This window comes from Biomphalaria glabrata, chromosome 13, assembly GCF_947242115.1.
Source record: "Biomphalaria glabrata chromosome 13, xgBioGlab47.1, whole genome shotgun sequence".
Taxonomy (NCBI): Eukaryota; Metazoa; Mollusca; class Gastropoda; family Planorbidae; genus Biomphalaria; species Biomphalaria glabrata.
The window spans coordinates 12,882,243-12,896,940 of record NC_074723.1 but is presented as its reverse complement, the minus strand read 5'-3'; the positions used below and the strand labels follow the sequence as shown (position 1 = coordinate 12,896,940).

The 14,698-nt window shown below is 38.0% G+C and overlaps 1 protein-coding gene across 2 annotated transcripts in view; it reads left to right on the top strand.

Annotated features, from left to right (window-relative positions):
- Nucleotides 1-149: 149 nt before the first annotated feature.
- Nucleotides 150-14,698, top strand: part of LOC106059294 (cell death protein 3-like) — a 29,402-nt gene continuing 14,853 nt past the window's right edge. For both annotated transcript variants that reach the window (XM_056009165.1, XM_056009164.1), the window contains exons 1-5: nt 150-392; nt 3,577-3,790; nt 10,464-10,580; nt 12,521-12,813; nt 14,246-14,303. In XM_056009165.1, the coding sequence (XP_055865140.1) occupies nt 249-392; nt 3,577-3,790; nt 10,464-10,580; nt 12,521-12,813; nt 14,246-14,303 (826 nt within the window). In that variant the 5' untranslated portion in view covers nt 150-248. The remainder of the gene's footprint in view (nt 393-3,576; nt 3,791-10,463; nt 10,581-12,520; nt 12,814-14,245; nt 14,304-14,698) is intronic.

Below are 14,698 nucleotides of genomic sequence, written 5' to 3'. Positions count from 1 at the left end.
TACTATTGCAATCATTTTGAAAAACTTCAAAATAATTTTATAAATGCCATGTCTCTTATTTAAAAAATCTGGCCTAAAAATCGGAGTTTACCGATACATTTTTATCTATAGATCTAGATCTATAAATAGATTGACTAGATACCAGAATAATATAATTTTCTAATTTTCATTTAGATCTATAGAATATCTAATTAAGAGCTAATTTACAAACAAGGGAAGTCTTAAATGATCTAGATTCTATAACAGGAATGTTACCAGCACACAAAGATCGTATTCAGGATAAGTTTACTTTACTTATCGAACAAATCAGACCTCAGGTCGAAATTGTTTGTTTGAGTCTTTTAAATAAACATAAAATTATTAACACAAGAATGTGTGAGGACATTTTGGAGGTAAGAAAAAGGCAATTTAAAATATAACGTTTAGTAGATGTATAATCTATACAATTGATGGTCCATTGCATAAGTGGATTAAGGATTTTCTGATTTAGAGAGAACAAACTGAGATAATAATCATAATGGCTTAAGTCTTAAGTTAATGGCTCTATTATTATTACTATTAGTTAGTAGTTTATTGCTATTCAGACACCTAGGACCTAGGCTATAGATCTAGGGCCAAATTTGAAACTTTGACTTTGACAGCGCATTATTTTACAATAGTTCAACTTCAACATAGAAAAGAAAATGAAGTATCAAAATCTTCTTTAGTTTAACTTAAGGAGAATAAGGATGACTACTTATAGTTATAGGTCATAATAGGTGTACCCCCTAACCGTGTTTTCATTTAATTCGGACAAATTTGACCCACATTTTTTTATTCTGGACACCATAATTTATTTCGGGCAGTCTCTATATTCAGGCATCAATAAACTCAGATTTTAATTCTATATTAACATTAACTAAATTTTAAGATCGTCACATTAAATCATTAAGATGTTGTCAAATTATGCATAAATACGAACACGAAAAATAAAAATATGAACACACTTGTTCTACCTAAATTAGGTCACTGGGATACTGACTTCAATACCGACTTGTAGACTTATTTTATGTTTGCATGATTAGATGTTTGTTGAATGTTTGTGTTTTTGTTTTTTAATTTAATAAATTTCTAATATAGATGATCTTTTGTAGTATAGTACAGGTTATGATAGCCATTCTTGCCTAACTGAATCCTCTATATTCTCTCTATGTAAATCTAGATCTATCTAGTAGGTTTAGATCTAAGCATTTAACTTCATTCAATGTACCAAGCTCACTCCAAACATTTGCCCATTTATTCTCTATAAAAAAAACAACAAACAAACAAATATAGTATAAGGTCATTAACATTGATGTCCAAAACCGTCCTTATGAAATAAATTTTGGTAAGAAAATTGTAATTTAATTCGGACACCCTATTAATTTTTTTAGTTGTATGGAATCAAACAACTTGGCTTATGAATCAAATAAATCAGCTCCAAAAACAGAATAAATATTGCCGGGCTCATTAGTATAGACTTAGCCAATCAAAAAATATAGTCTTAACCCTAGGAACAGGTAAAGTCATTCTGGTAACATCTAGGAAAAAAAAACAACCTGACTTACAAATTTGAAATTCGTTTTTCTTACATAAAAAGAAAGCTAAATGGAAGGAAATTGGGTCAGAATCATTGGAAAATGGTCAAGCACATTATACAGCGCTCTAGTTTTATAATAAATATTAAAATAATTATTTAATGACTACAAAAACAGCGAATGTCTGAATTCATGTAATGTCCGAATTAAATAAACTACTCTAGATCTATATACTCTAAATTAGTCTAAATCAATACCAATAAGTTTCAATAATAGTAAACTCAGGTGTACCTCAAGGAACAGTCTTAGGTCCACTACTATTTTTAATTTACATAAACGATTTACCAAATTGCATTAGTTCAGGAACAAAAGTCAGATTATTTAAGGACGATTTCATAATATATAGAACATTAAAAACATCACAAGATACAGAAATTTTACAAAGAGAATTAGATGAATTACAGAAATGGGAATCAAATTGGAGCATGTCTTTCCACCCAGAATAATGTCAGTTATTAAGAGTAACAAAAAAACTAAAACAAATAAGTTCCACTTATCTTTTTCATGGTAAACCAGTAACACAGACAAAAAACGCAAAATATCTCAGTATTATAATAAATGAAAAACTGTCATGGAATCCCCATATTGATGAAACTATCAAAAAATCAAACAAAGCATTAGGGTTTATTAAAAGAAATTTTTATAAATCAAATAACAACATAAAACTAAAATGCTATTTAACCTTGGTTAGGCTAATGCATCCTCTGTTTGGGACCCCTCAACTCAAGAAAATATTAAGAAACAGGAACAGACACAAAATGGAGCAGTACGTGAGATTCATAACTAACTAATATTCTTATTTGACTAGAGTAACACCTTTAGTAAAATCACTAAATTTAGAAAGCCTTCAGGAGAGAAGACTCAAAAGTATTAAGTAGCAATTATACATAAACACTAAACCATAATCTTCAAATACAAAAACAAAATATAATAAAATACTCAGAAAGACACAAAGATAAAGGCACATTCCTCTTCTGTTAAAGATAAAGGCACATTCCTCTTCTATTAAAGATAAAGGCACATTCCTCTTCTATTAAAGATAAAGGCACATTCCTTGTTCCATATGTTAGGACCAATTTGAACAAATGCTCCTTCATCGCTAGTGCTGTTAGAGCATGGAATGGGTTGCCTGAGCCACCCAGGAAAACCAGTGACTTGACAGAATTTAAGTCATTGGTTAATATGCATAACTAGATTCATGACGTGTAGGACTTAATCATCTTCTTTTTTACATTGACCTCTCACTGCTATAAAGCTGAGTATTAACTACATAGGCATTGTAAACTAACAATATGGTAACCACTGTAAATTTGGCATTTTCCCAGATTTGTTTTGATAGTTTTGCAATGGCTGCAGATACTTTACCAATTCTTTTATCACATGATTGTCAAGATTTAGATAGCTGGTGATAGTTGATTCCAGATTAGTAAAGTATGTGCAATTTCTCTTTTCTCTAGAAGCAGTGTCAGGCATGCTATCTTCATGCCAGTCCTCTTTTTTTTTTCCAGAATACCAGTGATAATTCTTGGTAGTTGACACCTCAATAGCCAATATATTTTTTTACAAAGCTTATATCAACTCACTCTGTCTATCTTTCTGATAAAAAAGTTTTAAGACATTTTTCTCCCACTTCTCAATCTCAGATCAAGTTGAAACTTTGCACAATTATTCATTGAACCTGACTAGACATGAATCAATAAAATAATTAACCAATTAGCTAATTAATTATTGGTAATGTCTGAATTTACTTCTTTGTTTTTTAGAAAATGTTGAATAAAGTGTAGCTTAACTAGAATGGCTTGCTCTGAAGTAAAAAAAAATATTTAAAAATCCTAAACTGAGAAGACAGTCTTGAGAGTAAATGCTTAGACAAAATGTGATATGTAATCAAATCTACATCAAGACATTTGAACAATAAAGTCAACAAAAATATTCATTTTTCTTTCTTCTTCATTAATAGGAGAATAAAGCGCCATCAAAAAGAGCTCAAAAACTCTTGCAGACCATAGTTACTCGAGGTCCTAATGCATTTCAGAAGCTCTATGAATCAGTTCTAGAAGCCGAGCTTTATGATGCTGCTGACACATTGATGCCAGAAAATAAACCTCATTGGCCAGATGATTCTGGGGGCAGTAATGTGCAGCCAGTTAATGGCATTGAAACTTCACAATCAGGTATGCGCTATATAAATACTTCTCTATATATTGCTTATTACACTCAGGTCTGGCTCCATCTGTAAGGAAACTTTTAAAATAACAAGTAAGCACTATTCTGATCCACGTAACTGTATTCCACTTTCAAACACTGCCCTTCACACATCATACAATCATACACACTCTCTGTTTTCTCTCATTCATTCTGACTAAGCTTTACAAGATTGATTAAGCCACACACTTTTTCACCCCTGACTCTATAATTAGACCAATTTTTAAAAATTAGTACTTTCAAAAGCATATTTTCATTGTACTATTAACTATTATGTTTATTGTTTTAGCTAAGATACTATGTACCTTAGGAACTTTTACAATAATACTTTGCATTTAATGATAAAGTCATCATGCAATGAGATATTATTTTATCAATGAAACTAAAAAAATCTTAACACTATTTGACTAATTTTATTTTAAGCATTTCAATTTAAATGCCATCAATAAATCTTTTGTTTCTTAAAAATAGATATACAAAAATAGATGTGTATTTTTAAAAATCTTAATAGCATACTGTTATAAACCTGGCGGTGGCACAGATGGGGGTAGTGGTGTGAGTGTAGTCAGCCGATGCAAATTGCCCCAGGCCGCGTCCCGAGACATGACGTTAAACTGCGCTCCTCTTTCCTTAGCACCTTTGGAGCTCAAAAGTGCCCTACTTCTTTTCTATCATTGTGTCTGCCTCCTCTTTTCCTAAGTCTGCTTTCATTGATCATCACACTGTCTCCTTAACTTTAAATTCTCACTACGTCCTAGACCAGTCCGTTTGCCGTGGATTGCGACGGGTAAGGGGGGGATAAAGAGATCCTGGTGTTTGAGTGGTGACTATCTGAGGATAAACCACAACAACACAACACTTTGGCTCCAAGTTCCCCTAGACCTGAGGCCCAGATGGCCTGCTCTGGGTCAACCAGCTGGTCATGCCGAGCTACCAACATAGGTCGTCGACCTATGCTGGAGGGTCAATTAGGGAGCTGTTGTATCGGACACATGTCCGATGCAGCAGCTGACTGAGTATAGCACCTGTGTAGCCCTGGCGGGCTCATTCTGGACATCCGAATGGCCCGTCCCCTTGTTGGACTCGATGGCGGGTGGGAGGCACAGGTGCCGAACTAACAAGAAAATATATATGGATAAAAAAAAACCCAATAAACTACTTGCCCCAGATTTAAGTCTGGGCAAGAGACGACGTATTGAGGCAAAAAAGGAGGAGGCCACAAAAAGCTGTACTACCTGGCCATCATTTTTGGTGGTCAGGTGCACAGTGCACAGAGGAGGGGAAAAGCCTGACATAGCTGAGCCCTTTCATTATCTATAAGGGACTCAAGTCAGTAGTGGGAGAGCCCAAGAGTGTGTCTAAGCTACACAAGACAATGTAACTACTTGTAGAAGTAGAAAGCAAGATACACTCTGATGGGCTTTTAAGATGCAGAAGACTCTGTGATCTCCAAGTGGAAGTCATGCCACACAAGAGTCTGAACACCAGCAGAGGTGTAATCAGCTCTAGGGACCTACTGGAATGTTCCGAGAAGGAAGTAGTGGAGGGCATTGAAGGAGTCACCCATGCCCGGCGCATTACCAGGCGCGGGGATGGTGAGGAGGTCAAAATCGCCACTATTATCCTCACATTCGGAACTAGGACACCGCCAGAGTATGTGAAGGCAGGATACCTACGAGTTCCAGTGAGGCCCTACATACCTAACCCCATGAGGTGCTTCAAGTGCCAGGGTTATGGACACGGCGCGACAGTCTGCAAGAGGAACACTGTGTGTGCCAGATGTGCTGGAGAGGGTCATGAGGGCACGGGCTGCACAGCCCAGTTCAAATGCCCAAACTGTCACGCTGGCCACTCAGCCTTCTCCAAGGACTGCCCTGTGTGGAAACAGGAGGTTGCCGTGCAGGAGTACAAGGCAAGAAATGGATGTACATTCAGCCAGGCGAAATCGGCTGTATTGGCCCTACCCATGGGCCAATTCAGCTTGACAAAGACCTACGCCCAGGCTGTTGCTAAGATAGGAAGATCCATAGCCACACATTGACCCCACCACCCCCTCCTCCTCCTACAACTCAGAAGAAAACACCGCCAAAGAACACACCTCCGAAGAAAAAGGAAAGCCCTGTTGTCATGCTAAAGAACAGGTTCTCTGTGCTCGCTGATGAGAGCATGGAGACAGAGCAGCATGTCAAAACCAACACTCCGGGAGAACCCGGAGACATCATGTCTGACACAGGTTCTCCTCAGAGAATCCAGCCAGACACCCCAACCTCTACCGAATTAGAGGTTGACCAACTCCCTAAGGGGAGAAATCAAAGCGGAGAGGATGCCCGAGGTGAGAGAGGAGGAAATAACCTCCGCTCTAACCAGAGGGATCTCCCCTCTCCAGAGAGAAAGACTTCCCCCAAAAGGGGGTTGTCCTCCTCTCCATCCAAACCCAAGAATAAAAATACCAAGGTCACTGGAATAAAGGGAAACCCCTCCGGGGGCCTCCCAATGCCAAATAGCTCCAAGTAGGTCATCTAGAATAAGCCATGGATTCCAGAATTGTACAGTGGAATTGTAGAGGCCTCAAGGCCAATTATGAGGAAATGCAGCTACTGATGGACTCTGAGACTCCTGTAGCTGTCTGCTTACAGGAAACATTTCTGAAAGATACCATCAGCTTCCGAAGCTATAGTGCTTACAGCAAGAATGTTGAGGATGCAGAGAGAGCATCAGGTGGAGTCTGTATCCTTGTGAAGGATAGCATCCCCCATGAGAGGGTAGAACTACAGACCACACTACAGGCCGTAGCAGCTAGGATAACCCTTCACAAGGTTATCACTTGCTGCAGCCTGCATCTACCACCAGGCTCTCCATTAAACCCAACAGACATGGAGGACCTATTGAAACAACTCCCCCTGCCTTATTTAATCCTTGGGGATTTCAATGCCCATAACACCTTGTGGGGATCCAACAATACAGACACAAGAGGTCGTATGCTGGAGGATATCTTCCTCCAACATGATTTATGAATACTTAATGATGCATCACCGACCTACTTGCACCCAGGAACTGGATCACTCTCATGCATTGACCTCACCGTATGCGTCCCCGGACTTCTGGACGACTTTAAATGGTCAGTTAGCAATGATCTACGGGGAAGTGATCACTTCCCAATCATCATTACTAACAATCTCCCCTCATTGGGACGACCTCAGCGGTGGAAACTGAATAAGGCCGATTGGGAACAATTCCAAAAAAGATGCTCCGAGGATACCACAGAAAATATCCTCGATGAACAGAACCCAGCTGATACCTTTGCTAGCAAGCTACTAAGTATAGCCAGGAAAGTCGTACCCCTAACCTCTGCAAATCCAAAACGGCCTAGCAAACCATGGTTTGATACAGCTTGCAAAAGTGCTATTGGCGATAGGAAAAAACGACTGGCTGCATTTATAAAGAATCCTTCCCAGGAAAACCTAAAGCTATTCAGGATAGCTAGAGCAAAGGCTAGACAAACCATACGGTCAGCCAAAAGGAATTCCTGGAGAAGTTTTGTCGGCAGTTTGGATGCCAAAACTTCTGCTAGAGCGGTTTGGAAGGCAGTAAGGCGAATCAAAGGGAAAGAATCAAATGCAATAGGGCATTTGAAAAACCAAGGACGAACTGTCACGTCCCCCAGAGAAATAGCTGACTGCCTTGCATCCTCAATAGCAGAAAAATCATCCACTGCACACTACATGCCAGAGTTCCAAAAAGTCAAAACCAGGGAGGAAAGACACCCCATTGATTTCAGGTCAGAGAACAATGAAGACTACAACAAACCGTTCTCGCTTGAGGAACTGAGGGAATCGCTGGACAAGTCACATGACACAGCGCCTGGAGAAGACGAAATCCATTACCAGTTCCTCAAGCACCTTCCCGAACCCTCATTGGCAGTCCTGCTAGGGGTCTATAACTGTGTGTGGCAAACAGGCGCTTTCCTAAACAGCTGGAGGAAAGGGGCGAACCAGGGCTCCCGACCCACACTTTAGTCAGTCATTGGAGAGAAAAACATAGGATAAAACGGACATCATTTATGCACTGCGCAAGCTGGCCTCTCCACTGACCGGGTCCCAATTAGACGGATAAGCACGTGCCCGCCCTGGAGGAGACAGCCCATCCCTCCCATAAATTTCACTATACATGGGTTGGAGGGGGCCACAAAAAGACACACACACCCGGACCTACTAAGGAAAATGGCATTGGAAACACTAAAGACCTACCCGGCCGATGCCATATACTGTTACACAGACGGGTCGGTCATGAAGGACCCCGTAAGAGCTGGGTATGGGGCCTATATCTGTTACCTAGACCTGGACCCAGAAAAGCTGTCAGGCACATGCGGCCTCCGCATGTAGCTTTGATGCAGAATTAACGGCGATTACGAATACCCTAAATCACGTACTCCAAAAACTGCGCGAAAAGATAACCGTTGCGACTACCGTTGTAATGGTTACCGATTCCCAGTCCTGCCTCCAAGCCATGGCTGGCTTAGGGGGAAAGGCCAAATTGGTGGAAGAGGCATTAGGCGCCGCAAATAACATCCGCCTGCTTATTGGAGCTGTCATCGTTATGCAGTGAGTGCCCTCGCACTGCGGCGTGAGGGGCAATGCCGTGGCTGATGCTCTAGCACGAGAAGGAGCGCTGGCCGTGCCCGCTTTCGAATCGCCAAGTACGTTCCAACAGGCTACGACAGTAATACGAGAGTAGTACATGAAAAGTGGTTGAAATCCTGGGATGACTCCAACACTGCCAGGGGAGTCTGGCAGCACATGCGCCGCCCAAATCGAGAGGACCCGTGGTGGAGGCTAAAAAGGTCGGAACAAACAACAATAGCGCAGTGGCGTACGGGACACTGCCCCATAGGTGCGTACTTCGCCCGGTTCCGGCCAAATTTTGATGCCCGTTGCCGACACTGCGGGGAATCAGAAGAGAAGGTGGCGCACGTCTTGCAAGAGTGTCCGCAGCTCCGCGAGCTGCGGGAGGACGTATCTAGTGGTTTACTAAATTTGTATGGAAGCTACGAGGCACTACGCCAAACAGCAGAGTTCCTTACCAGGGCACTACGGGAGACCTAGGTCTCCCTGCCTTGTCACCAATTGGAGTTCATCTCAGGTACCTGGAAAGGAATAAAGCGATCTCAAACTTCCAGTGCGGATTCCGGCAGAGGCGGACAACAGCTGACCACCTGGTAAGGCTGGAAGCTTATATTAGAAATGCACTACTCAGAAGAGAACATCTAGTAGCTGTATTCTTCGATATAGAAAAGGCCTATGACACAACCTGGAAACATGGCATTCTACGTGACCTGACGCTTATGGGGCTTAAGGGACACCTCCCCCGTTTTGTGGAGGAATTCCTGAAAGATCGAAAATTTCAGGTTCGAGTGGGCAACTCCGCATCTGACACTCATGACCAGGAAATGGGTGTACCCCAGGGCAGCATTCTGTCAGTCACCCTGTTCAACATTAAAATAAATAGCATCATAAATGCGCTGTCCCCTGGCATAGAGTGCTCTTTGTATGTTGATGACTTTGTCATTTTTACTTATGGGAAAAACATGAACACCTTAGAAAGAAAATTACAGTTATGTTTAAACAAAATTCAGGGTTGGGCAAACTATAATGGTTTCAAATTCTCTGACTCCAAAACAGTTAGTATGCATTTTTGTAATCTAAGGGGACTCCACCCAGACCCTGAACTATTTATACACAAAAAGAAGATCCCTGTCGTGAAAACTACAAAATTTTTAGGCCTCACCTTAGATTCCAAATTTAATTTTCTCCCCCACATTAAGGAACTTAAGAAGAAATGCCAAAAGTCATTAAACATACTTAGAGTACTCAGCCATACGGACTGGGGAGCTGACAGAGATACCTTACCTTAAGGGACTGCAGGCACGACATGGCCTAAATTGTGCCGATGTGCCTCAAATCAAAAATCAAATCAATGCCCCAGGCCAGCGCTAGACGAGCGGTCAACCATGATGAGTTACGACGGTCAGCCGAGTCGAGTGTCAACAGGACGGTTTGGGAAGGATCGCTGTTGTGAACAGAGCTCAGGAGTGTCACGAGGGATGTAGTCATGTGACGAAGCTAGAAACGTCGAGCGATGTTCCATCCGGTTCTAGAAGGCCATTAGGGACTCTATATAAGAGTGGAGGTGTCGCAGTCAAGACAGTGGAGAAAAGAGCTCAATACAGCAAAGGTTCATGACAGGGGTTCAGAACACGGTCGACTACAGCACAGTTCAACGGTGTGGTTCTGTATGGAGCATTACGACGGTTCAGTGCGGAGTACTGTCAAGTACAGTTGAGAGGACCGGCATCTTGATCTTGGTCTGCGATCGAGTCAGACACAACGAGCCTAGTGTGTGAAGTCAGTCCTGAACTGTTGAACCCAGTGCAAGCCCGGAACGAGACGGAGAGGCCAGTGCAAGAGTTGATATGGCGGCACGGCTAATGTCAGAGAGATATTTGTACAGTGTACGTGTTGCCAATTGTACAGTATTGGCTGTTATTTATTCAACTATTAAAGTGTTACGTTACTTTGGAGCCCTGAGTTGTCAAGTTATATTATATTATTTTTTTTAATGTATTAATTTTTATTTTTTATAAAGATGCTGAAAAGAAAAGGAATGATGAAATTCAGCCAAGTAGATATTTAGAGACTAGTATAAACACAGAAGCAACAAATAGCATCCAAGATCCTAAATCTAAAAATGAACCAAATGATGGTAATTATTAACTTAATTATATATGTTATTACTTAGATCAGAAGATTTTCTGTAAACTGGCTCACAAAAAAAAAACAACACAATTTGTAGTCTGAAGACACAAAAGGAAGTACATCAGTAGAGTAAAGGAATTATAAATATTCTACAAAGAAAACATACTGGGTCAAATGAAAAATAATTTTATAAACACTATAAATACTTAAAGAAATGAAGCTAAAACATGATTAGAGAATTTTATCGTCTCACTAACCCAAATGCTTCACCTGAATGATCTACCCCAATGTTCATCTGTTTAGTAATCAATGTCAGAGGCACTATTTCACATTTAAAGCTATGAACTACAAACTACCAAATATCTGACCTCCCTTCATACAAAAATGACGTGTGCAGAACAAAAAGGGTTGTACTGTATTGTTTGTTTGCTGACATTGTTGTTATTATTATTATTGTTACATTGTTAATATTCATAGATTTCAATGAACTGATTGTTACGAAGTTAAAGTTCAGCGTAAGTCTTGCCTAATGGATGTGATTAAATATCATATATTTATCATTGACCTGTGAACAAAGGGTTAGGGTTAATAGCTACTGTACCATTCATACCCTCTGGAAGAAGTCCTTTGGTCAAGAGTCTAAAGAGCTTTTTATTTCCAGATTATAAATAATACTAAACACAGTGTATTAAATCTTGTTTAAAAAATGTGTACAATTCCGTCTATTAAAACAAAAATAAAGATATTCTGTATATTATTAGTAACTCATGCAACAGAAAACAAAATACTGATTAATATATATATGTAGTTTTTATAACTTTCTTATAAAATGTTAAAGAACTAATCATCTCCCTGTCTTAATGTAGCCTCCCCTAATTTTTATTATTAATAGTAAATTGTTTTAAAATTGATGTATTTTACATATTTAATTTTAAAACAAAATGATCCACTTTCAGAAAATAAAATAAGCCCCTTGCAACTTAACTAAAATATTATTTTAAAAGAACTGGTGAAAAAGGTGACTGGAGCTGTGTAGTTGTGTGATCAGTCACATGAAGATCTCTTGTTAAATAAACATAGGATCTTGTAGACAGGTCTGTGGCATTTCAGTTTTTTTGAGAAGCACTTGGGGAACCTGATATAAGGAGAGTCCAGGAGTATATAGTATGAGTTGAGTCCATTACATTTCAGCGATTGTACAGTTAGAGAAGGAGTTATTACGTTTTTGAGTTAATGTGTCATATTGTCCCATTTAGCATAGCCAGATAGAGAGTCATAGCAATATCACGAAATTGTATTTTTAATATCTTTTCTAGTTTTTGAGCTCTAACCGTGACAACATCAGAGAGATCACATAAAATTAATAAGAGCTGTCTTTCCTCTTCTGAGGGCTGCTAAAAAATTATTGACATAATAATTGTCATTCTTATATTATTACTATCAATAAAGCCATTTATTATCACTAAGAATCTATTTAATTAATTAATTAATTAAGCTATTTTTATAAATAATTTTAACTTTAACAAATTTATTAATCTCTTACATTGTGCACTGTTTGTTGCTATTTAAGCATAAAAAAAAAGACATTTTATATACTTTTTTTTCTATAGACTATACAAATTACATAATTTGAATTATTTAATTGTAGAATTAATTAAAATCAATATATTTTTTACTTTTTACTTACTTGGTTGGAATTTTTTTTTTAAATATTCAAAAATTTAAATAAACATTATAAAACTAAAAAAAAAAACAACAACTAATATTTACATGCCATCTAACTTATAAGCAGTAGGTCTATATGATTTTGAAAATGATCAACAAGTAATACTAAAAGATAAAAGCCATGAGAGATTTTATCTATTCTACACACATTTTTAGTTTGAATAGCTTGAACCTATTGATAAAAATTTTTGCTTGATTAAAAGCTCTTTTATTTTGTGCTAGTATTAGATGCAATTCCACGCAGTAAAGACTCAGGGAGTAATAGAGATGAAACATTTGTTAAAGAAATATATAGAGAAACAGAAGTGAAAGTACCAGTATCATGTACATTAGATTCCCAGCCAAGGGCTCAAAGATTGTTAACAGATCAAATAGATGCACTTCTATGGCCAGAAGGATCACATTATATAAAAGAGTTACAGAGTAAAACTAAAAGACTGCCCTCGTCCATTATAATTGAAAGTGAACACTTGTCCAAATCACCAGCAGCAGACAGAAAACCATCTGCTGAAAATGTAAGTTAAAACATTTCTTTGAAGTACAACTAATGAGAAAAGTACCCCTTAGATTGTCCATAAATGTTCATGCATGTAATCTAGAAATGTATACGATTGAAGATTCTGTTTAATATTTTAGCACCATACTTGAGGTGCTACAGTTTTTAACAATTAAAATCACAACAGGTTATGTTATGTAATTCATAATGTATTTCTTTTAAATTATATAAGTCGCATTTTTAAATAAAATTTAGCTTTTTTTCTAATCAATATTGTTAGAAGCTATGCATAGTTAAACAGCATATTCAGATTTTAAAAGATGATTGGTCTTATTAGCTCTAAGATGTAATTTACAGTCAACCATTGAGTGAAATTACTTGAACATAATTGGTCCACATGGACATAATTTAAAGAATTCTTTGTCCATCCTCTTTAGACAGTTTTATTTTTGTTGTTAGCCCTTGCAGAATCTACCAGTATGTGAATTGAATGTAGCTCTATTATTTTAATAGTTTTGTACTTATATCTCAAAAGATTTTCTACTTTAGATTGAAAGAAAGCAAAGAATTGAGAAATAGTTTTTGACTAATTGTGATTTTAAAAAGCTGTACTTAAACATAAAAACTGCTTCATCTTAGTGGCCCCCAAAAAGAAAAAAAGGAGCTTTAGTTTTGTGGGGGTCTCTCAGTCAGTCCTCTCACATTTATATTTCAATATATTGAAAATCTGATTTCATAGATTTTAGAGTTTGCAATAGCTACTTTTTTCCTCTGAAAGCGAACTGATTTGTTTTTTCAACACATTATGTAGAGTTTTTGTCATAAAAAGGCACCATTTTTAAAACTACTTATTATTAACTGAAAATTAAATTGTAATATTAATAATAAAAATGTCAATCAGTCAAACAATATAAAAACATCAACTACACTTTCACCCCACACATGTCTATGGAGGGAGATAGGGCTTTGGTTGTTGATAGGTTAGATTTCATAAAAGTAAAGTTCCCCTTTCAGACCTTGTGATTCTTAGGGCAGATGATGTCAAAGTCATCTGTTTCTTTGGCCAATAGTAAATGAACAAGGTGTCATGTGGCCAGCACAATGACCAACTGCCTTTACTTTTCCCAACTAAAGTCAGGTACCCATTAGAGGTGGATGGACTCAGGGGCACCCTAAAAATCCCAAAATTCAAAATCCAAGTCTTCACCAAGATTTGAACACAGAACCCCAGGTTCAGAAGCCAAGAGCTTAACCGCTCTACCACTGTGCCCCCATTGTACTTCATAACCTCTGATATTTGTGGTGAAAAATATTGAAACCTGTCTAGTTACCTGCATTGCTTGCCCTTCAAGTTAGTGTTATGCAAACTGTTTTGTAATCTTGTTTTTCTTGTATCTCTGCGTCAATCATATTTCAAGTTATTAATGATAGTTGTTTTTTTTTAATTACAGTCTACAACTTTTCCTTCAGACTTTTCGACATCCTTGGATGAAATTAAGCTCCCAGATAGTAAATATTTAAAAAAATAATTAATTATCATATTTTATCTATTCTAAGCCATAACCTACTTTTTGTGGGGTTGAAGACTGATGTTCTTTGCATGTTGCATTAAGGGCAAAGGGTAATCATGACAAACAATGTTATTCTCTGGGCAAGGGGAAAAGAATGGGTCATTTTTGCTTTTGTCATCCACATGGTATCAGTCCGTGCCTAGCACAAATATGACTAAGTTTGCCATTACATAAGCTTCATAGACAAAGGGAAGAGAGTGCATGTTGCATTAAGGGCAAAGGGTAATCATGACAAACAATGTTATTCTCTGGGCAAGGGAAAAAGAATGGGTCATTTTTGCTTTTGTCATCCACATGGTATCAGTCTGTGCCTAGCACAAATATGACTAAGTT